Source organism: Ochotona curzoniae, unplaced genomic scaffold, assembly GCF_017591425.1.
Source record: "Ochotona curzoniae isolate NIBS_2020 unplaced genomic scaffold, NIBS_Ocur_1.0 contig_4612, whole genome shotgun sequence".
Taxonomy (NCBI): domain Eukaryota; kingdom Metazoa; phylum Chordata; class Mammalia; order Lagomorpha; family Ochotonidae; genus Ochotona; species Ochotona curzoniae.
In genome coordinates this window covers 1,814,430-1,838,848 of record NW_024466343.1, presented here as the reverse complement: position 1 = coordinate 1,838,848, position 24,419 = coordinate 1,814,430, and the positions used below count along the sequence as shown (strand labels likewise).

General features: G+C 42.8%; 1 protein-coding gene across 2 annotated transcripts in view; it reads left to right on the top strand.

The window, feature by feature from the left end:
• Positions 1-6,912: 6,912 nt before the first annotated feature.
• Positions 6,913-24,419, top strand: part of ANKRD13C (ankyrin repeat domain 13C) — a 78,179-nt gene continuing 60,672 nt past the window's right edge. Inside the window, exon 1 of one of the 2 annotated variants that reach the window (XR_005884607.1) lies at positions 6,913-7,677. Coding sequence is in view for 1 of the 2 variants with exons in the window: in XM_040987274.1 (XP_040843208.1) it covers positions 7,236-7,677 (442 nt within the window). In the remaining variant the exon portion in view is untranslated. The remainder of the gene's footprint in view (positions 7,678-24,419) is intronic. The other variant, XM_040987274.1, reaches the window with a different exon arrangement.

The window sequence follows — 24,419 nt, the reverse complement described above, 5'->3', positions numbered from 1 at the left end:
TGCAGTGAATCACATGCCCAGATGTATATGGGTGATATAATGGCCAGCTCATTTAGATCTGCAGAGGATGTTGAGTCTGCAGAGGATGTTGAGTCTGAGAAGATGGAGTACAAACCAAAGTGGACAACTCTCCCAGTCAAGCTTTGGCAGCAAGTGTTTGGGTGAGTGGATGCACTGGGATGGACTCTGTCAGCCAATGGATTTTGGAAGGATTTTCTCAACCTTGGAGCAATAAACCAACAACATCTCATTACTATCAAAATCACTCAAGCAACACCTTGCAATATTATTTTCCACCTCAGGGTTTCTAACATGACATCAAATGGAAATCCCTATCCTTGGGTATTTGCTGCATCTTGGCATCTGGGAGCAGTCCCCTCCCTTCCCCATCCCAGCACAGGAGAAAAGGGAGGAAAAGAAAAATTGAAGCATTTGTCCCATCCACTTTTCCTTTATACCTCAATCCTTTCCACCCTATTTGGTGGTCCTCAGGGGCCTGCACTCTTGTCAACTATGAAACTAACATCAAGGGCCCGGCATGGTGGCCTAGGGGCTGAAGTCCTCTCCTTGAACTAGCTGGAATCCCATATCGGCCCTGATTCTAATCCCGGTGGCCCCACTTCTCATCCAGCTCCCTGCTTGTGGCCTGGGAAAGCAGTTGAGGACAGCCCAAAGCCTTGAGACCCTGTACCCATGTAGGAGACGTAGAGGAAGTTCCTGGCTTCTGGCTTTGGATCGGCATAGCACCGGCCATAGCAGACACTTGGGGAGTGAATCATCAGATGAAAGATCTTCCTCTCTGTCTTTCCCTTTCTCTATATATCTGACTTTGAAGTGAAAATAAATAAATATTTAAAAAACAAAGAACTAACATCAAGATAAACCATCGTCAAAAACAAAATAAAAAATTTTAAAAGGATAACTTCTATCTTACACTGAGATTTTATATTTAAATTCTTATATTTTTCACAATGTATTATAAGCTATTATTTATATATCGTTTCCCCCATTGTACTGTGTGTCCTTAAAAGAAAAGGGTGAATATTATTTTTTTATATCTAGTGTTTGATTTTTATTGAAAGAACACTTAGGAATCTCCACATTCATCCGTGTACAGTAGCCATTACTAAAGTCCTTCTTAATTCTGGACCTGGCAGTATGACAGTTCACATATAAAATAGTAGAATATTTGGTGGTGTCTTTCTGTAATAAGAGCTAACTACTTCTTCTATCCACATGTTTCAAATATTGGTGTTTTCGATGGTTTGGTGTATAGGAGGACATTGTGACCCTAAAAGGTCAGCCAGCACAGGATTACATTGATTGGATAATATTTGTATAACAATGGAATGGATACCTTTTGTATAACTGATTGGATATCATTTGTATGAGAACAGTTGAGTGGATAGCATGTGAATGAGAACACTTGGTAGAATATACAAAACAAAAGGAGTTCCAAACAAAAGTATAGAAACTGTTGATGGGTTTTGTTGATAGGCTCAATACCTCCCTCCTTATCCCATATGACCCTCAGTGTATAAAGTCTGATGGCACTAATAAATTTCTGCTTTTGACCATCAGTCAGAGTCCACGCGTGCATGTTATTATTGGCTTCGTGCACCAAGTCCATTGCTGTGGGACAGTGACATTGGTGTATCTTTTTAATTCTTGCTCCTATGTTCTCTTCATAGGGGAAATCAGCTACTTCTGTGGTATCAATAAATATCTAATAATAATCCCTGAGTCCAGCCTAAACTCAGGTTCCTCTTTCCTGATGTTTATTTCCAAATATCCAAAATGCGTGCCATATTTCTCTAATTATGTAACAGAAACCAACAACTCAATATGCCAATATTGTTTAGTTCTTTTTTTTTTTTTTAAAGATTTATTTTTATTATTTTTTATTGGAAAGGCGGATATACAGAGAGGAGAGACAGAGAGGAAGATCTTCCGTCCGATGATTCACTCCCCAAGTGAGCGCAACGGGCCGATACTATGCCGATCCGAAGCCAGGAGCCTCTTCCGGGTCTCCCACTCGGGTGCAGGGTCCCAAAGCCTTGGGCCGTCCTCGACTGCTTTCCCGGGCCACAGGCAGGGAGCTGGAAGGGAAGAGGGGCTGCCGGGATTAGAACCGGCGCCCATATGGGATCCCGGGCGTGCAAGGCGAGGACTTAACCACTTGCGCCACCGCGCCGGGCCCTTGTTTAGTTCTTAAATAATTTCCAGCCTCACCTTTTTTAAAAGTATTTATTTGCTTTTATTAAATAGGCAGAATTGCAGAGAGAAGGAGAGACAAAAAGATCTTCCACCCACTGGATCACTCCTAAATGGCTACCACAGCCGGAGCTGAGTTGGTGAGATGTCAGGAGCCAGGAGTTTCTTCTTGGTCTCCCATGCGGGTCAGGGTCCCAAGGGTTTCTTTCTACTGCTTTTCCAGGCCACAAGCAGGGAGCTGAATGGGAAGTGGAGCAGCTGGGACATGAACCAGCTCTCAGATGGGATCCCGCTGCTTGTAAGATTTAGCCACTGAGCCATTGTGCCCCATTTTTACTAACTTAATGACTTTCACCATCTCTTACCTGCCCAATTTTTTAACAAAACTGTTAGTTTTTTGTTAATCAAAAGTAATATCTTCTCTTTGTAGAAGCATCTTCATGGAATATCATGACGATAATGAGTTAGTAATCTCATATCCCAGAGTTGACCGCTATCTACAATGTGTATTGTATATATTCTATCAGACTCCTACTTTTACAAATTTAAAAAGATTTATTTATTTACTTTGAAAGGCAGTGTTACAGAGGTGGAGAAGAGAGAGCCCCATACTCATCTACTGGTTCACTCCTCAAATGGCTGCAGTCACTGCAGCTGGGATGTCCAAAGCCAGGTAACTCCTCTGGATCTCCAACCTACAGGGTTTCCTTTCCCAGGCTATTGGCAGGGAGCTGGATAGTGACTGGTCCTCAAACTGGCATGCTGGAACTGAAGGAGGTGGCTTTACTCACAGAGCAACGGCACCAGCCCCTTGCATGCATTTTTGTTTTCTTTTATTTTTAAAAAATTATTTTTGATGATATTTACTAATAGATTAGGGTGGGAAGGGTTCAGGATTGGGAGAAAGTGGGTGAGACCATTGTTTCCAAATTTTCCTTTTTTTCTTCCTGTATCCAGGGGAAGTAAAGAGAAGTAAAGGGAAAAGCTGCTCCCAGCCTCCCAACCGCCTCAATACCTAGAGATGGGGAATGGCCACCCAACATCATCCCAGGGTTCTAATGTGCAGCATGCTTCAAGGGTTCCGCTCAAGTGATTTCAACAGTTCTGAAATGCTGTTGATGTCACCCCTCCAGGGATGAGGAAATCCTTCCAAAGTCCATTGGTTGACACAATCCACCTTAGGGTCTCTATTCGCCCAAATATTTGTTGTGTGATAGCTCAGCCTGGAATGACCAGCACTCCAGCCTGGCTTCTGCACATACCAGTGAGCTGACGTTGGCCAGGTCCTGCCCAGTCCTCCTTAACCCAGAGCTAACCCACATACTTGTTAATGGGTGGAACTACCTTGCCTGGCCTAACAGCCAGGCTTGAATCACATGCTCAACAGCAGTACGTATGGCCTACCAGAGGAGTTTCCCAAGTGCCCTAACAGACATACTCATAGACCCAGATTTTACATGTGCAGCATTACTTAGTATAGTATACTATAGTATAGCTGGTGTATATTGTGGTCACCACACCCCACCACCACCAATATTCTTGCTTAGGCTACAGCCTGGACCAACCTGCCCTGTTCCCAACCTGCATGCATTTATTAACACAATCTTACTTGACTTATTCAGTGGTCTCTTAGTTTTTTTTTTAAGATGTATTTATTTTTATTGCAATGTCAGATATACAGAGAGGAGGACAGACAGAGAGGAAGATCTTCCATCCAATGATTCACTCCCCAAGTGGCCACCATGGCTAGAACCAAGCCAATCCAAAGCCAGGAACCAGGAGCTCTTCCGGGTCTCCCACACGGGTACAGGGTCCCAAGGTGATGGGCCATCCTCGACTGCTTTCCCAGGCCACAAGCAGGGAACTGGATGGGAAGTGGGTCCACCAGGATTAGAAACAGAACCCATGTGGGATCCACACATTTAAGGAGAGGACTTCAGCCGCTATGCTATCCCGCCCCCCTCCCTTAATTTTCTTTAGTGTAGTCACTGTATAATCTGTTCTTGTCACACATTTATCTAAAGTATTAAGGAGTTTTCTAAAAAGGCAAATCTCACCATGTTATTTCCTTGCTTGAAATCCCCAATAGATTATACAACTTACTTTTGATAGAATAAAGTCTGTGCTTATTAAAATCATATAAAGAGCTCGGCATGATGGCTCAGTGGCTAAATCCTCTCCTTGCACGGACCAGGATCCCATATGGATGCCAGTTTGTGTCCCAGTTGCTCTGCTTCCATCAATCTCCCTGTTTGTGGCCTGAGAAAGCAGAAGAGGCCAGCTGAAAGCCTTGGGACCCGGTACCAGTGTTGGAGACCTGCAAGTAGCTCCTGGTTCTTGATGGGCTATTATGGTCATCTGGGAGGCGAACCAGATGTAAGATATTCCCATCTCTCCTGCTCTCTGTAAATCTTGTCTATCTTACCAATAACAATAAATACCTTATTAAAAAATTATAATATCAGGGCCCAGTGTGGTAATCTAGTGGCTAAAGTCCTCCCTTTGCATGTTCCGGGATCCCATAAGGAAGCCGGTTCTAATCCCAGCGGTCCTGATCCCAAGCCAGCTCCCTGCTTGTGGCCCGAGAAAGCAGTTGAGGACAGCCCAAAGCCTTGGGACCCTGCACTCGCGTGGGAGACCTGGAAAAGGCTCCTGGCTTTGGATTGGCGCAGCTCCAGCTGTTGTGGACATTTGGGGAGTGAAGCATCAGATGGAAGGTTTTCCTCTTTGTCTCTCCTCCTCTCTGCATATCTGACTTTCCAATAAAAATATAAAAAATAAATCTTTAAACAAATAATAATGAATCACATACAAAGGCTGGCATGATCTGGCCATTGATTTGTCTCTAGCCCTAGAATCATGTGATTTTGTGACATTCTAGTATTGGGGTACTGGACATGTTTTCAATTTAAGTAAAGATACTAATGCTTATCACAGGATTACAGAATAAAGTTCCATGAACAGTGACTGATGGGCTAACAAATGCTGGTTATTGCAGAAGAACAAAATAGTGCAATATGTAATCAATCTCTTTTGCTTTCTTAGGAGCATCCTTCAAGAATCTCGTTAGAATGTAAATGCTACCCCACATTCCCCTCTATGAAAAAGGAAAGGAATAAACAGGGAGCTGAGTGATTGAAACAGCTAGAAAGACTGGAGCTCAAATCCTGAGTGCAGAGGCAGATACTTTGTGGGAGTGAACCAAGCAGTAGTTTCAGCTCTCTAAATTCCAGTTTCCTGATCACCTTGCTCTGAGCTCAAGTAGTTAGGTCTCTGCCACCCCAGGCCTCCTGGCTCAGCCCCAACTGTGGAAGCCACTGGGAATGTGGACCAGCAGATGGGAGCTCTCTTTTCTCTCCCTGCCCAGCCCCCAAGCCTTTCAAATAAACAAAATTTAAGGAAACAAATTCCAGGGCCCCTGGGGAAGGCGAAGATAGGATCAGATAAGACTTTTTGTTTGTTTTTTATCTGGAGTGGGATGTGATGGGGATAGAGGTGATAATAAAACTTAACTGAAGATTTAAGACAAGCAGCTGTCAGATAAATGAGGGTCAGAGGAATACAGGACACTTTTTTCTTCTGTTTTTGAAATGTATTTTAAAGGCAGTTGTAGCAACAGCTCTTCCACCCACTGTTTCACTTACTAAATGGCCCCTACGGCTTCCAGCCTCTGTTGGTTCTGGCAAAAGCCAGGATCTGGGAGTTTCTTCTTGGTCTCCCATTTGGGTGCAGCGGTTTAAGCACTTAGGTCATCACCCACTGCTTTCCCAGGCACAGTAGCAGGGAGCTGGATGGGAAGTGGAACCTGCAGGATTCACACCTCTGCCTGCAGGGGATGTAGCCTTACAAGCCCTGCCACAGCTGTGGCCCCATACTGACTGTCTTAGCACATTGTAATAATTGCCCACCCCATCCAACGACCACGAATGTCCCGTCCCCATGCCTTTTAGCTTTACAAAGCCTCCTGATGATCAGGTTGACATTTCTTTAGAATTTGACACTGGCTTAAGGTTAGCCATGAACCAGTGCAGCAATATTTCAGTTAGATTTATTCTTTGCTTCGCTCCAATGTCTACTGCCTGTGTGTTAACTGACATCTGCCCCAAGTTCATTCATCCCCAGAAATAGTCTAGTAGTCTTCTTTTTCTCCTGTCTGCTGAATGGCCCATCAGTTTCAAGGTCAGACTCTAAATTCTGGCAGGACTCCTCAACACCAACGGTTGCCCCTCCTCTTTTTAAAACACAGCTCAATAGTCATGTGTGGCCACATACAAAGCACAAACATACTGTGCTCACTTAGCTGCCTTTTTCTTACTGCACGGTGCTGGGAGTCAGAGTGGCAGTGTACGGCACGAAGCAGACGGTCAGTCCGTGTTTACTGAATGAGTGTCCTGGGCACCTCAGTGACATCACATCCTGTGAGCGCTGGCGTCGCCTCGCACTCCGCGGGAGGCTCCCAGGTCGCAGGGCTGAAGTCACGCTTAATAACGTGCACAGGACGTTCCCGTCGTGGGTCGAGGTTTCCGCGGGCGCGGCGGCCGCCAGGTCCAGGCCTTGGGGCTCGGGGGCGCTGGCCGGGGGCGGAAGCGCTGGGAAGCGCCGGCGCCCCGAGGCTGCCTGGGAATCGACGGTGCGAGGGAGGGAGCGGGACAGCTCACTTATCGCGGTGTTTCCGCCCTCTTCCGGGGCGCTCTCACGAGAGCAGCCAGGGGAAGATGGCCGTGCCGTGCTGTCGGCTGTGAGGCAGTGGCGGCGACTGCGGCTGCTGGGACCGGGAGTCGAGGGGTCGAGGGCCGCTGAGCTCCAGCTCCAGCCGAGCGCGCGCGTGTCCCGCCGTCCCCGGGCGGGAGCCGGCCCCAGTCGGCGGGAGATGCGTGTGTCCCGGGCTCGGCCGCGCTCCGGGAGTTCATGCGGCGCTGGAGGCTCCTGGCCGGCGCACTAATCGCCTTTTGCCGCCGCAGAGCCAGCTCCGTCTCCCGCGGTGAGCCTCCCGGATCCCCTTGCTGTCTCTGGTGGCGGCGATGACCGGAGAGAAGATCCGCTCGCTGCGGAGGGACCACAAGCCCAGCAAAGAAGAGGGGGACCTGCTTGAGCCCGGGGATGAGGAAGCGACGGCTGCCCTCGGCGGCACTTTCACGGGAGGCAGGCTTGGCACGGGCGGCGGCAAGGGCAGCAAAGCCTGCCATAAGATTTTCAGTAACCATCACCACCGGTTGCAGCTGAAGGCAGCCCCGGCCTCTTGCAACCCCTCGGGCGCCCCGACTCTGCCTTCGCACAATTCCTCCGTGACTGCCACCTCCCCATCCCAGGCTCTTGTGGCCAGCACGAGCCCCATCGCTGTCGTCGCAGACGGAGGCGGTTGCCCCGCACACTATCCGGTGCACGAGTGCGTCTTCAAGGGGGATGTGAGGAGATTGTCCTCTCTCATCCGCACACATAATATCGGGCAGAAAGATAATCACGGTGAGGAGCGCTAGCCCTTCTCCGCCTCTCCTTCCCCGAGCCCAGGGTGCGCCTGCTCAGGCCTCTGGACTGCTAGGCTCCCCTCCAGCAGATCTTTCTTTCTCTCCTTGGCCCAACAGCCGGGCCGGATGCTCGTAAACCCTGACCCTTCTTCAGTCACAGCATGCCAGTGGCCTGGGGCTTGGTTCCTGTGGGTGCAAAGGAATGTTTCCTTTTGGCCCACTTCAAAGTTTCCTGTGAGAAGCAGTTTTGTTTATTTTTGAGGCAGACCTTCAGTGTGCTGTTTTTTAACTAAGATTTAAAATCGTCCGGCCTGCTCTTCTCTGTTTATGGAACTATATTTGTCCCCTACTCCCTTTTCTCCTCTCCGCCTTGGAATCTTGAATTTCAAGTCAGAAATTGCCGTTCTGTCTTCATTACCCGGGTACAGATCCCAACTAGATTTGGACTGGTTGTGAGTCCTACCTGCTGTTTAGGCTGTCTGCTGCTTTCTTGTCTGCTTCCAGGAAACCCAGAGTGTTTTGGTGTGTGAAAAATATGCTATGAGCGTTCATTGGCATTTGATACCTGCAGCAATTAAAGTGACTTCTTGGTAGCTCATTTTAAAAGGGATTGTTTTTGTTCCTTTACCTATGTAATTGCTAGAATATCTTGCTATAATACAATGAAGACAAGTAATATCTTAGTTTCATGGCTGTGATTGAAATAATACTGTGTGTGGTCTTTCTGTAGTAATTTCGTCATACCCTGTATGAGAAATTATATTTATAACTGAGAAGTTATCTTTCTGTTTCTTGCCTGGATTTATTAGCTGAGTATTTGTTTCTTTTAGTTTTGAAAACTAATGAGATGGAGTTGGCTTTTCAACAACAGTAAATTTTTTCATTCTTGGAAACTAAGGTAAATACTACTATTGCTGTCAGCCTTTGACAGGCGATTTGAAAGTGGGCAATTGGCAACTATTGTTGCTAGATTTGCTTTTAACTTAACGTGGTCGTTGTGTGCATTCATTTAGGACGCAGTCAACTTGGGGCTGAAATGATGTAGCACACTGATGAGACGGCTACCTGTGGAATAAGCTACCTTCATTCTGGTGAATTCTAGGCTGCTTAGCTACGATTGAGACAAAAAGCGAACCTAAAAAAGTGTGTGAAGTTTCTGTTGGTGGTATGATTCTCTGCACTTGTTTTTTGAATTTCGGACATTGTAGTAATGGAATCCCTGCTGCAAGTTGCAAACACGTTAAGGCAGTGCCCAGCTTTTACTCTTGCATCTAACTTATTTCTTTATTTCACTGTTGTTTGTTGGTGGTTATATGATCTAACCCTGTGGCAACAGAGGTGGATTGTAGCTTCAGTTTACTAGTCAGTTACCAGGAAGTTTTTCACATTTGGATGGCCTAGTAACTGAATGTTTTATGGCCATAGTCATTCAGTTTATATGACCTGAAAATATGCCTCAAAACAAATGAAAGGATGTTTTATTGAGCTAACTCCTTTTTTTTTTCCCCAGGACTTATTTATTTTATTTTATTGAAAAGTTAGATATACATAGAGGAAGGGAGACAGAGAGGAAGATCTTCTGTCTGTTGATTCAGTCTCCAAGCAGCTGCAACAGCTTGGACCTGTGCTGATCTGAAGCCAGGAGCCAGGAGCCTCTTCCAAATCTCCCATGTAGGTGCAGGGTCCCAAGGCTTTGGACGATGCTTTAATGTTTTTCCCAGGCCACAAGCAGGGAGCTGGATGGGAAGCAGGATTCCTGGGATTAGAACTGGCGCCCATATGGGATCTCAGCATGTTCAAGGCAAGGTGAGGATTTTGACTGCTAGGCTCCAGCGCCAGGCTCAGAGCTAATTTTCTTTACAAGAAAACATGGTTGAATATTACAGAAGAGTCTGCATTGAAGGATTTTTTTAAAGAAGATTTATTTATTTTTATTGGAAAGGCAGATTTTCAGAGAGAAAGATCTTCCATCTGCTGGTTTACTCCCCAAGTAACCACAATGGCCTGAACTGAGCCAGTGAAGCCAGGAGCCGGGAGCTTCTTCACGGTTGCCTATCTAGGTACAGGGTTTCAAGGACTTAAACCGTCCTTTGCTGCTTTCCTAGGCCACAAGCAGGGAGCTGGATGAAAAGCGGGGTGGCTGGGACATGAACCTGCACCTATCTGGAATCGCAGTGTGTTCAAAGCGAGGACTTTAGCCACTAGGCTACTGTGCCAGGTCTTATTTTTAAATTATGATTACATGGTTGAAAAGGGTGGGAAGGATCGAGGTTTAGGGAAATTTTGGTGAACTAATTGCTTCCACATTTGCTATTTCTTCTTGTTGTTCCTGGGAGAAGGGGAGAAACAAAGGGGGAACCCACTCATGACTTTCCACATGTGGTTATTGAAAAGTCAGATATAAAGAGAGAAGGAGATGCAGAGAAAGATCTTCCATCTGTTGGTTCACTCCCCAAGTGGCCACAACAACCGGAGCTGAACCGATGCAAAGCCAGGAGCTGGAGGCTTCTTCCAGCTCTCTCACCCTGGTGCGGGGTCCCAGGGCTTTGGGCCATCCCCGACTGCCCTCCCAAGCACAAGAAGTGAGCTGGGTGAGAAGTGGAGCAATTGGAACACGAACTGGCACTCATGGGATCCCAGCCCGTGCAACGCGAGGATTTAGCTACTAGGCTTTCATGCTGGGCCTTTGAATGCCTTCTGTCACATATAATTTGCTAAGACATGGTAGTAATATGTAGGATTTTAAAAAAAAATAAGATGATAATTATTCTCTAACCATAGAATTGAGAATGACATGAAACCTTTAGAAGACTTTGGTTTTAACTGCTCTTTTTATTAAACTTGTAAATGTTTTTTTCCTTTAAAGTAAATGTCCTTGAGAAGTTAAGCAACTTCTTTTGGATATGAGTCAGGAGCTTTTTCAGTTGATGAAAGCTATGGATATATTAATTTTTTTTTTCATTTGAAAGATCTTTTCTTTCTTTCTTTCTTTCTTTATTTTATTGATTACATTGCATTATGTGACACAGTTTTATAGGCACTGGGATTCCGCCCACTCCTCCCCAAACTAATTTTTGAAATCAGCATTTTCTAGATGTGAAAAGTTTCTAAATATTCTGACAAATTTGGCAATTTCTAATGTCTTTAATTGTGTTGCTTGACATGTGACAAATTGTTTTTTCTATATACAGTTTATTTTCACTTTCGCTTCATTGTAGTGTCTTCTAGGAACTGTTTTACACAATTATTAGAGATTCCAATTTGTTAAAATTTATTTGGCATGTTAAAGTCAAATGTATGAAACTCAATTAAGTGATAATGAAAGGGTTAATATCTACCTGGTGGCTGGCAAATTTCTTTATATTGAGATCTAAGAAATCGTTATATTTTTAAAAAAGATTTATTTATTTTTATTTGAAAGTCAGTTATATAGAGAGGAAAGTCAGTTATATAGGAGAGACAGAGAGGAAGGTCTTCTATCCGATGGTTCACTCTCAAGTGAGTGCAACGGCCGGTACTGCGCCAATCCAAAGCCAGAAGTCAGGAGCTCCTCCAGGTCTCCGATGCGGGTGCAGGGTCCCAAGGCCTTGGGCCCTCCTCAACTGCTTTCCCAGGCCACAAGCAGGGAGCTGAATGGGAAGTGGAGCTGCCGGGATTAGAACCAGTGCCCATATGAGATCCCGGCATGTGCAAGGTGAGGACTTTAGCCACTAGGCCATGGTGCCAGGCCCAAGATCTAAGACATCTTATTTTCAAAATGATCAAAAATTCACATTTGAGGATTGAAAAATTAGGATCATCTGGTGATTATGTGACATATTTATTATTAATTATTCTACATAGTTCTTTTGTTTTCCATTGTTATCTTTTTTTTTTTTTTGTAGATTTATTTATTTTTATTGGAAAGGCAGATCAGATTTTTGGAGAAGGAGAAACAGATTTCTTGAACCACCTGTTTATTCCCCAAATGGCCGCAGTTGCTGGAACTGAGCTATTCTGAAGCTGGAAGACCTTCCAGGTTTATCTCATGGGTGCAGAGTCTGAAGGCTTTGGACCATCCTCTACTGCTTTCCTAGGCCATAAGCAAGGAGGTGAATAGGAAGTGTCGTAGCTGGGACACAAACTGGCACTTGTATGGGATCCCCGTGTTTGCGAGGGGAGGATTAGCCAATTTTAGCCATTGTGTTGGGCCCTGCTGTTTTCTTTCTGTCACTGAATTCTTCATGATGAGCAATACAAAGAAAGGAAACAAGTGAAAAGTGGTGCTGGAGTCCCAAGATAATCCATTAAAGTCTGTTATACACCTGTGGATGTGAGGGTGATCTGCGGGGTGCAGTTTGTCTCTGTGTTTGTTTGGCAGTGTTGATTTACTTGGCATTCATGACTGGAGAATATGATCAACCTTTTCCCCTGCCTGTGCATCTCCGATCGAGAAGCGCTATCTTCCTGTTAATTGGTTGTGTTTTCTGGTGGTATTGCCTTTAGCATTGTAGAATCTGACATTACAGTTTTGTGATGTGAACACAGCTGCTGATTTACCTGCAGGCTTACAAGGAAGAGACGGTCCTCTTGGTCTTCTCTTGCTCTGAGATCCATCGATCAAAATTCTCCAAAAAAGGCAACAGAGAGTCTCACTTTTGACAATACTTGATACAGCTATTTATTTATTTTTAACTTAAAATACTTACAGAGAGATGAGGACAGAGAGAGAGGTGTTCCATTCATTGGTTCACTCTGGCTGCAATGGCCAGACCTGAACCAGGTAGAAGCCAGAGGCTGGGAACTTCATCTGATTCTGCCATGTGTGTCAGCTGCCCAAATACTTGGATCATTTTGCATGCTTTTTCCAGGGAATTCGTGTGGAGCTGGATTTGAAGTAGATCAGCTAGGACATGAACTGTTCCCTTTATGGATGCTGGTATTGGAGGAGATGGCTTTACCTCCACACACCACAACACTGACTCCTTTCCTGTTTACCTTCTAAGAGACAGGAAAGTTCTGGAGAATTAATTGAAGAACTGAATCCTAGGTAGTATGGTTGCTCCAAGTTAATGTAAAATGTATGTGAGCAAAAAGGAAAAGTTATTTTTTAAAATAACTTTTGTGGGCCCGGCATAATAGTATAGAGGTTAAAGTCCTCGCCTTGCACGCGCAGGGATCCTGTATGGTTGCCGGTTCTAATCCTGGCAGCCCTGCTTCCCATCCAGCTCCCTACCTGTGGCCTGGGAAAGCAGTCAAGGATGGCCCAAAGCCTTGGGACCCTGCACCTGTGTGTGAGACCAGGAAGAGGTTCCAGGCTCCTGGCTTCGGATTGGTTCAGCTCCAGTCATTGCGGCCACTTGGGGAGTGAGCCATCTGAGGGAAGATCTTCCTCTCTGTTTCTCATCCTGTATGTATATCTGCCTTTCCAATAAAAATAAACAAATCTTTTAAAAAAAAATCAATCTTTAAAAAAATAAATAAAATAACTTTTGTTAGTTATTTGTTATTATTTGTTTGAGAGGAAAACAGCAAGCTGGAGTTCCCTTCCTCTGGTGCACTCCTAGGATGCCTACATTAACTGGTGATGGGGAGAGGAGGTGAAACTGGGAGCTGAGGAATTCAGTCCAGATCTCCCATTCAGGCAGCAGGAACTTACTTGAGGCATCATCATTGCCTCTTAGGGTCTACATTGGCAGGAAACTAGAGTCAAGAACCAGAGTCTGTCATTGAACCCAGATACTTGGAGGTAAGGATCTGGGTGGTATAACGACGAGGTTAAACACTCAACCCAAGTATGTATAAATTAACTGTGTGGCCTAGTCTAATAGAATCTATTGTTGGGATTTATTGCTTATTTCTTTGTTATTCTTGTTGAAATCGCAAACTAGAATGCTGTATATTTGACTCAGATCAAGGTTTGAGACCATGTATCCTTACAAATTTCTTTTCTTTTTTTTCATTTGAAAGAGTTAACGGAAAGAGGGAGAGAGACAAATCAAATCTGCTGGTTCACTCCCCAGATGGCTATAATGAGCAGTACTGGGCCAGGTGGAAATCAGTAGCGGAAGCTTTATTCAAGTCTTCCACAGGGATGGCGGAGGTTCAGACATTCAGGCCATGCTCTCCTTTACCCAGGCCATAGGCAGGGAGCTGAATCGGGAGTGGAGCAGCATGAAAACAACCTGGCACCCATATGGTATGCTGGTGTGCCAGGTGGCAGCTGTATCTGTATGCCACAATGCTCGTCCCTGCCACAATTTTTTTGTTTGTTTTCCTGCTACAAACTTATGATACTGTGCTATTTATTTAGCCTCTGAAGTAGCATCTTAGGGCATTTTATTTTTTAATGAGATGAGGGACTTCAAAATATTTTAGTTTGAATGCTCATACAATAGTAGGACAACTAATTATCCATATCTGTCCTCACCTTTGGTGTTGTGTTAAGCATCTTGCATTAGCAACTTCTCTTGCGTTTAAGTTTTGGACGGGCCTTCAGGTGATGGTTTTGTGTCTTGCTTGGGTTCATAATGCTTGTCAGTGTATGAGAAGATGAAGTTTATCTGGCTTTCTAGTAAGTCACCTCAAATGTTTACTGGTATAGTTCAGATCAGTTTGGATTCTTGGCTGTAAGTATCTGTCTTGTGGTTAATGACTGCTTTCTCTTTCTCAGTACTGTACTGAATTCTGTAAAACCACTATGTTATGCTATTTACATATCGCCTCAATGCATGTTTTCTTTGGTTGGTATTCATGGAGTCATGTGTGGAGACCTAAAGTATCCAGGCGTGAAATATTTTTTGGGTTAAAAACAGGTTTTTGTCATTGTCTTTTGGTTCTTTAATTATAGTTTCATTTTTAAAGGTTTTTTTAAAAATTTTTATTGGAAAGGCAAGTCAGAGTTATGGAGAGGAAGAGAGATATTGAGAAAGAACTTTCATCCACTGATTCACTCACCAAGTAGCTAGTTTGGCTAGAGCTGAGCCAATCTGAAGCCAAGAACCAGGAGCCACTTCTGGGTCTCACATGTGGGTTCAGGGTCCCAAGGCTTTGGGCCACCTCTACTGCTTTCCCAGGCCACAAGCAGGGAGCTGGAAGGGAAGTGAAGCACTGGGACATGAACTGGTGTCAGTATGGGATCCTGGCACTTTCAAGGTGAGAATTTGGCCATTTAGCCATTGTGCTAGGTCCCCTTTTTTTGTGTCCGATAATTCTTTACATGTAGTCTGACTTGATATGTGATGGACATATAATATAAGCTGTTTCCTGAAGTTTATGTTCTGGTGAGAGAAACAGATGGTAAACAAATTAAACATGATATAACTGAAAGTAAGTATAGCAGAGTAAAACAAGGGTGAGGAGGACAATGCTGGCATTATCTGGGGTAGTAATTATTTCACTGTAGTCCAGGGCAGGGAAGTTACCAATGAATGAGCAGATTCATAGCAGTGGGCCTACGTGCTTGGGTAGTAGAAAATTAGAAAGTAGAACAGAGTTTAAGCAGAAAATAAATGCAAAGACACTGGCAAAGTATAAGAAGACCAATGTGATTGGAAGCAAGTGAGTCAAGGAGAGCGGAGAAGACTGGAGATTTTAGAGATAGCTCGGGATGTAAGCACATAAACTTTCTAGACTACTGTCAAGAATTTTTGGCTTTTATTCTGAACAACATGGGAAGCTTTTGTGAGGGTTTTTGCGTGAGGAGTGACACCATCGGTTTTTCAGAGCTCGTTCTGGCTATGTACATGAAGCACAATGGGCAAGGTTAGTGAAGTGAGTTATTAAAGTGAATGGGAGCAGCTGGAAGTGATGAGATGATGAAGCTGTTAATGGTTTAGATATAATCTGTGTGTGTGTGTGTGTGTGTGAAAGTTTTTGTAGTGCTATTTTTAGAGAAAACACAGTTATTTTCTGTTGCTTACTTGGATGTGACCTGAAGATGTTTATAAACTACCTGGAGTTATATTGGTTCTGGGACTAGTAATTTTCTTCTTAGCTGTATAATTAAAGGCATATGAAGTCAAAACTATTTTTATAGTAATAGCAAGCCCTTTCACTGCACTGGCATTTTCACTGATGGTTCAAAGGTTAGGACGAATAATTGCTGACACTTTAGTGTAAATCAAGTCATCAGACTGCACCAGTTTCACCTACTGCTTTTAATGAAACTAAAAATAGTGAGAAATGATGAATCTTATTAAATCTTCAATGTTTTTGTTTTCAAGATTTATCTCATTTGAAAGGCAGAAAGAGAGAGAGAGAGAGAAAGAGAAGGAAAGATCTTTCATCCACGGCTTCACGTCTCAAATGGGCACAACAACCAGGGCTGGACCAGGCTGAAGTTTTTTGGTGCGGGGGGGGGGAGTGACTGGATGAAGAGAGAAATTAGAGGGGAGGGAAAGCAGCACTTGGTAGAGAGTCAGGAGATGGGGCTCTTGAAAGGAGGGAGGGAGACTTTGGAAGGGCCTTGGCATTTTGAGCAGTCCCTGACGCCTCCTTACCTGGGCGGGAACCTGTGGGTAAGATGTTCCCAATGGGTGATCTGTCAGTCAGGAAATGGCTGGGCAATTCTTGAAGATGTGGCCAAGATTTTTCTGAGCTTGGATGGTCTCAGAACCCCCGCTCCAGCCTTGAAATCCCACATCCTACTTCTTCAGGGGTAAGGGGCGAAGATGTCTTCTAGCCGCTTCCTGCTGAAGCGCGGTTTCACTCAGGTTACAGGGCCCTTGGAGGTGGAGGATCCGCAGAGCGATGGCCTGGGTCATCCAAATTGCTGTTGCAGAAGTTGGTTATAATGCAAAGTTCATGTTCAGGGGCATCTGGAGTTTGAAGAACCCGTGTGAAGTGGAGCCACAAGCCACGTGATTCTGGCCTAAGAAGTCTTTTTCACCCCACGTTACCTGAAAAGTTCAGTGAGTTCTTTCCTCAACTTGGCATTAAAAGGTCAGAAATCTGTTGCAGAGAGATCTCTGATACTTTCCCGGATGCATTACAGGGAACAAGTTAGGAGGAATTGCGGCCAGGGTGCAAGCTGGTATCACAGGGATGCTGTATTGAGTGTCCCCTGACCTCTTAGGCCCTAACAATGGCCTCTAACTTCCATCTTGATTACACACCTCTTTGGTGTTCTTTGTGATGCAATTGGAATTGTTTGTGAACTCCTGTATTATATACTCAAGTAAAAAGTACGTAAAATTTGTAAAGTAGGTTGAATACTTTTTTCATGGAATGTAGTTTTTCCTTAACAGCTTGGAGACAAGCTAGTTATTATAATTTTAATATTTGTAGACGTTTTCTGGATAAAGTGAGCTTGTGACTCCAAGAAAAATGGCTGACAGTACTTGTTACTTTGAAAAAAATTCAGTGTTTTAAATTAAGTTTAGAATTGTGGAAAACGTTTTCTCTACTACCATGACAATTTTTCAGTGTTTAAAGGACTGTTTTGGTCAAATTGAAAGTGGTATTACTAAATGTAATTTTTTGATATTGTATTGTGAAATATATCAATATTTGGAAAATCGCACTTATTTGCCCAGCTACTGATTTTCACATGTCCGGTATGTGGGGCATAATCATGCAGCAGTAAATGGTTCACTTCAAGTCCCAGAGAGAGGCCTGGCGCAGTAGCCTAGCAGCTCTCCTCGCCTTGCATGTGCTGAGATCCAGATGAATCCCCTGGCTCCTGGCGTTGACCTAGCCCAATGTTGGCTGTTGTGGCCATTTGGGGAGTGAACCAAAACTGTTTCAATCTCTTTCCTTCTCTGACTGCACCCTGCATTTCCAATAAATAAAATATTTTTAAAGGGAAGCGGATTGGAAATGGAGCACCCTGGACTTGAACTAGCACCTATATGGAATATTGACATTGCAGGTGGTGGCCTAACCTATTGCACCATAATTTCACCAGTTTTCTTCTTATATTTCAAACAAAAGCATTTTATACCTCATGAAATGTAAAACAAATGTAAAAGTGCATCTGATTTCTATTAAACTAGAAATTAAAGAAATTTATTTTCATTTTTAATTCAAGAATTTACAATAGCACCACTCTTGCCAGTCATTTGAAAGTATAGTTTATTTGTTTTTAAAAGTAAAATGCTTATGGTATTTAAAGTTAGCAAATCAAAATTTAAATCACTAGTATGTTGTTATCAATAGATATATCCATCTAAGAGGTTCTGACATATCCAGCAATACTCAGGAGCACAAATGGGTCTGAAAACAAAACTTTTTAAAAGGTTTATTTATTTTCACCAGAAAGGCAGATTTACAGAGAGAGGGAGCGATAGAAAAAGATCTTCCATTTGTTGGTTCACTTCCCAGGTGGTCAACAATAACCATAGATGAGCTGATCTAAAGTCAGGAGCCTGAAGCTTCTTCCAGGTCTCCCACGTGGGTGTAGGGTCTCGAATATCCACTGCTTCCCCAGGCCCCAAGCATGGAGCTGGATGGGAAGTGGAGCCTCCAGGACACGAACCAGTGCCTATGTGGGATACTGGCACATATAAGACAAGGATTGAGCCGTTGAGCCATTGTACAGGTCCCAAACCAAAGCACTTTTAAGCCACTGGTATACTTAAATATAATATGCATTTTATTTTATTTTTAAGCTTTATTCATTTTCATCCACTGGAGAAACACAGTGATAGAAGGAAAGAAAAACAGAAAGACATCTTCTGTCATCCACAAATGACCAAAACAGCCAAAGCCAGGAGCCTGGAGTTCTGTCCAGTCCTCCCTTATGGGTAGTGGGTTCCCAATCATTTGCCATCATCTGTTGTCAAGAAGCTGGATCAGAAGTATAGTATTAGAGACAAATTAGAGTCCCAACTAGTGGCTTAACCCAATATGTTACATGTCCTGCCTCCAGAATCTGGATTTTAGAGTCATGATTCCCTCATTCTACTTTGAAAAATAACAAATATTAGCTTTAGTTTTGTCACTTGTTTTCTCCGGGTGTAGGCCTGCCAGCAGGCCCAGGGGTCACCGAGGGTGAGGTGACATGCTCTTTGGCCACAAGAAACACCAGGGACAAGCTGGTGAGTAATGTCCGCTTTATTGCGCACAGGTTACAGATGTTAAAGGGTAAGGAAGGGGAGGGCAGGAGGGAGACTTCCAGCCAACCCCATGCCCACCAGATACTGCAATTGGCTGTATGACACATCTATTTCCCTAGATCTTTTGGTCATGTCAGAGGTCCCGTTCCACATGTACTCCCCTTGACTTTGTAGCCATGTTGGAGGCCCCCCTCCTCTTGTAGGCCTGAAGGCTGTGCCTCAAGTTATGGGGAAGGTTAGGCTTAAGCCTCGCCCTCCAGGCAGCAGGGCAGGGCCTGGGGTGATGCCAGCACTATTTAATAGGGTTATTACTTGTTTAATACAGGTGAGTGAATTAAATTAGGTAGAATATATGAAAAAATAAGGCATAGTGTCTGGAATATTCAATGCATGCCCTTCAAGCCAGCCATTCAGTTGATTTTTTGCATTTTTTTTTTTTGCATAGTTTAAGCTAGGTGGTCATAATGTTGCTGGAATGTTTTTCACCCGTTTATAAAGAGTCATAAAGAGTTGAATTTTTTTTAATATCTTTAGAACCAAGGCATCCAATTTCAGATTTGAAAAACAGATTGCAAAAAGTTGATAACAAAGGTTATTTTAAGTTTTTGGTGTCTTACATTTTAAGAGAGCATACACAGCCGCTTAGGCAGCAGCAGGGTCAAGATGTAAAGGAGGCTTTAGGAAGTTTATGAAGAGATACTTGAAAGCTATTTTGTTGCCAAAGATTTTGGAATATTCAGTTTTCTCATTATATTCAATCTTCATGAACTTTCTGAAGACTGGTCTATGCATGGAAACATGATTTTTTGTCACCATAATATACATTTAATTTAAAAATTAAAAAAAAAAAAACAGTTCAAGTAGGTTCATTTTATCTTATGCACAGCTAGGCCTGAAGGCTGTGACTTTCCATTTCTCTGCCTTCTGTTTGTGTTGACCCAAGATATAGAGGAGTCCACTGCATCTTGAGCTTTAAACTTCACTTTGTCCTGGTTTCCTCTTGATTTTCCACAGAGCCAGCATCCGTTACCAGGTTGTGGACAGAAAGCCCTTGGTTTTCTCTATTTCTAAGCTGTGACAAAGCTGCATCAAAAGTGAAGCAGCGGGCCCGGCGCAATAGCCTAGTGGTTAAAGTCTCGCCTTGCACACGCCCAGATCCCATATGGCTGCCAGTTCTAATCCCGGCAGCACCACTTCACTTCCCATCCAGCTCCCTGCTTGTGGCCTGGGAAAGCAGTTGAGGAAGGCACAAAGCCTTGGGTCCCTGCACTTGCATGGGACACCCGAAAGAGCTCCTGGCTTCTGGCTTCGAATTGGCTGAGTTCCAGCCTTTGTGGTCACTTGGGGAGTGAACCATCAGATGGGGGTCTTCCTCTCTGTTTCTCCTTCTCTCTGTATGTCCGCCTTTCCAATAAAAAATAAATAAATCTTAAGAAAAAAGAAGTGGAGCAGCCAGGATGTGAACTGGCACCCACATGGGATGCTGCCACAAGTGGCCAAGGCATTGGTTACGCTATTATATGTTTTAATATACTTAAAAGGTACAGTAGTCCCCTTGTGTCCCTTCTTATTTGCAGGAGATACTTTCAAAAACCTTCCAGTGGATGCCTGAAATGAAAAATAGTTATCAAACCCTATTTATTATACTATAAAAAGAACCCTTGCAAAAATATAATTTCCTTCATTGGTTCTCCCTATTCCATTCTCTTGCTAAACATAGTAGTAGCAACTACTATTCCAACTCCCTATTCCATTCTCTTACTAATAATAGTAGTAGCAACTACTATTATTTCTCCCTTAAATTCTTATTTTTTTCTCTTGAAAGATAAGTAAGGAATAAGAACAATTATTAACTCTTCTACTTAGTGCACAAAATGGAAATTTAGAATTTATATTCTCTCTCACTCATTCACTATTTAATTTCTCTTCCTAGCCTAGACTTTTCTTTTGAATTCCAGATTTTGTATCTCCACTAGGGAATCTCAGGGTATTTCAACATTAAGTTGTCCAATGTGGAGTTAGTATTTTTTACCCTCTTCCTCTTGGCTACACAGTCCCATTTTAAGTCACATTGACTACCCAGTTGCTTACGCCTGAGTCATTAGGCTCATTCTTAGTGTGCCTCCTCCTCCTCATTTACATGTAATTATCAACTTTTATTCACTCTACTTCTGTTTCCATTGCTGCCACTTTGGAACCAACCAACCAATTTTGTTATACTCATCCCTAAATACTGTTCGCAGCTCATGCTCACCTTCTGTGTGGTCATGAGAAGCATCTTAAATGTAGTTTGTATCATGCCACTTCCCTACTCGAGATCCTTGAATGCCTTCCTCACTTAAAAGGAAGTTTGTATTTTTAAGTTGTGAAGTTCTGTGTGATCTGGGTCTTGCCTGCTTCTCCAGTTTAATCTTGGACAAATCTCTCTCTTTTTCTGTGCTCTATTCTTGTTTTCTTTCAATTCCTTGAATATGCCAAGTTTTTTTCTGGCTTCTTAATTCTGCTTTTATTTTTGATTTCTTAACTTTGGCTTAGCTTTTAGATCTCATTTAAAACAATACTTCTTTAGAAAGATTTTTTTGGATGAAAGTCCTAAAAAGTGTGACTCCTTTTGTTTTCCATATTAACCTTTTATTAGTTTTTGCAACACCACAATTAGTTTTTTCTCATTTTATGCTATTTCGTCTTTCTCTTATTCTCTTTGTTGACTACAAATTTGATAAGAGGAGGGATTATTTTGAACTGTAGTGTCTAGCACTATGCTTAGCACATGGTGATCCTCTTGAAATATTTATTTAATGAAATATCTATTTAATGAAAATTGATTTATTTGTGGGTAAGATAGAAGAGAAATAACAAATCCCACAAACTCCTTTTCTGACTTTGCGTTAGAATACATTAGTGACTCTAGAATCAAATAAACTAGATTATGAGCTAAGTTTTTAATTACAGTAATGTGATGTGATTTTATTTAGAGGCTATTTTAATGACTGGAGGTGTTTTCTCTTTGCAGCAAGATGAAACCTCTAGTGATTATTGGGTACAGACATGTAATTAAGGAGATAATAGTAAATATTTTAAGCTTGCACATCATCACATCTGTTGCATAAGAGTAACCATAAACTGTTCATAGATGATCAGCATGTGGTGGTGTTCCAAAAAAACCTTATTTATGTTGTGGGTGATCCTTAAATGAGAGGACAAAGTTTCCGATGTGGGAAACAGATGGCTAGCATGGGCGAGTTTGTATCTTATATCTAGCTTGCTCTTTTCTTTTGCCTTCACTAATAAAAGTGAAAAAAATAAACCTTTCCTTTTTTCTTTAAAGATGTATTTATTTTTTATTGAAAAGGCAGATCAATACAGAGAAGGAGAGACAGAGAGAAAGGTCTTTCATCCACTGATTCACTGCCCAGGTGGCTAGAACAGCCAGAGCTGATTCAATCGAAGACAGGAGCCAGGAGTTTCTTTTGGGTTTCCCATGTGGGTGCAGGGTCCTAAGGTTTTTGGCCCATCCTCTATTGCTCTCCTAGGCCACAAATAGGGAGCCAGAAGGGAAGTGGAGCATCCAGGACATGAACTGGTGCCCAGTGGGATCCAAGAACTTGCAAGGTGAGGATCTAGCGACTGAGCCATCACTCTGGGACCAGAGCTATTTCTAGTATTGTGTTTCAAATTAAGGTGTTAACACTAGGGAAATAAGTGGACAGGAAAGCCTATTATGTAATTCAGGGTTGTATTAACATAGGAGACAATTATTAAGGCAAAATAAGAGACCCAGTAAAAAGGCCTTTGCAAAGAACACAGTACTTTTAAAAAGCTAAAAAGAGGGTCCGGCACAGTGGCCTAGCGGCTAAAGTCCTTACCTTAAACGCGCCTGGATCCCAAATGGGTGCCAGTTTTAATCCCTGCAGCTGCACTTCCCGTCCAGGTCCCTGCTTGTGGCCTGGGAAAGCAGTCGGGGACAGCCCAAGGCCTTAGAACCCTGCACCCGTGCGTGAGACCTGCAAGAAGCTCCTGGCTCCTGGCTTCAGCCATTCTGCTCACTTGGAAAGTGGATGATTTGATGGAAGATCTTCCTCTCTGTCTTTCCTCTCTGTATATCTGACTTTGTAATAAAAATAAATAAATCTTTAAAAAAAAACTAATAATAATAATAATAATAAAAGACTACTAAATTTTCTTTTATTTAACTATTATAATTCATATATCACAAAATTAATATACTTAAAGTATACGATTTGATGGTTTTTAAATATATTCTGTCATATAACTATCACTACAACCAATTTGAGAATAGTTGACCTTCCTTTTCTGTGTAATGAAAATATTCTGAGACAAAATATGTCTTTGTTGACCATGTATAGACTTCCTTTTTAATGTCATTATTCTTTAAACCATGCAGTGTAACAACTATTTGCATAGTATTTATATTATATAAGGTGATTTGTAGAGTATGTGTGTGAGTTTATATGCTCGTACTGTGCTTTTTTTGCGTCAGAGACTTGAGCATCATGGGTTTCTGGATCTGTCGGGGCTCCTAAAATCAGTCCCTCATAAATACTAAGAGGTGACTATATTTTTACCAACTGCCAAAAGAAACTCCATACCTTGCAGATAGCACTTCCCAGACCTCCCATTTGCCCTCTTCCTAAACACCAGCACTCTACTTTTTATTTCTATAGAATTGCTTCTTCTGGACATTTCGTATAAATGGAGTCATGCAGTAATATGTGATCTTTTGCGACTAGCTTCTTCTACTGAGCAGTGTTTTCAAGGTTCACATCCACGCTGCAGCAGTATCCGTATTTCTACTTCCTTTAATGGTTGAGTAGCAAATGCATGGATGTACAGTTATACGTTCATCAATGAATGGACATTTGGGTTGTTTCTACCTGTTGGCTACTATGAAAAGTACTGTTGTGAACATTCATGCCTGAGTTTTTGTGTGGATCTGTTTCATTTTCCAGTGCTCATGCTTAACAGCTGGGTTACAAGGTAACTGCAATCTTCTGAGGAGCTGCCAAATTGTTTTCTTTTTTCCTTCTTCACTCCCTCTCTCCCTCCCTCCCTTCCTCCCTCCCTTCCTCCCTCCCTTCCTCCCTCCCTTCCTTTTTTCCAACATTTAGGCAAACTTTCACTTAAAAGCCTAACTACAGGTTTAAACTGTCATAAGAACATCAGCTAAATTCTACAAACTTAAATCAGCAAAATATAGGTATGATTAGGGTCAAACTGGGTAACCACTTAAGATCTGAACTTTTAATAAACAACTGGACCAAATTGTTTTCTAAAGTCATTGCATTATTTTAATTTCCCATCAACAGTGTTTAAAAATTTCAATTTGTTTTTCTTTCCAAGATGTATCAATATGCCTTTTAGATTAAAGCCATAATAGTGGGTGTAAAGTGGTAACTCAGGTGTATTTATTCATACTTTTATTTATTTTGAGAGGAGGGGAGAGTGAAAAATGGAGAGAGAGAGACTTCATGTTTCCTGGTTTGCTCCCCAAATGGCTGCAGAGCCAGCAGGACTGAAATCAGAACTGCAAACTCAATCCAAGTCCCGCAGGTACGGGACAGTAACCCAACTGCTCCAACGTCTCCACTGTCTCCCGTGGTTGATTTTAGCAAGTGGCTAGAATCAGGGACCAGTCAGGGATCAAACTCAGGCAGCCTGATGTGGGACGAGGGAGACTTCACCA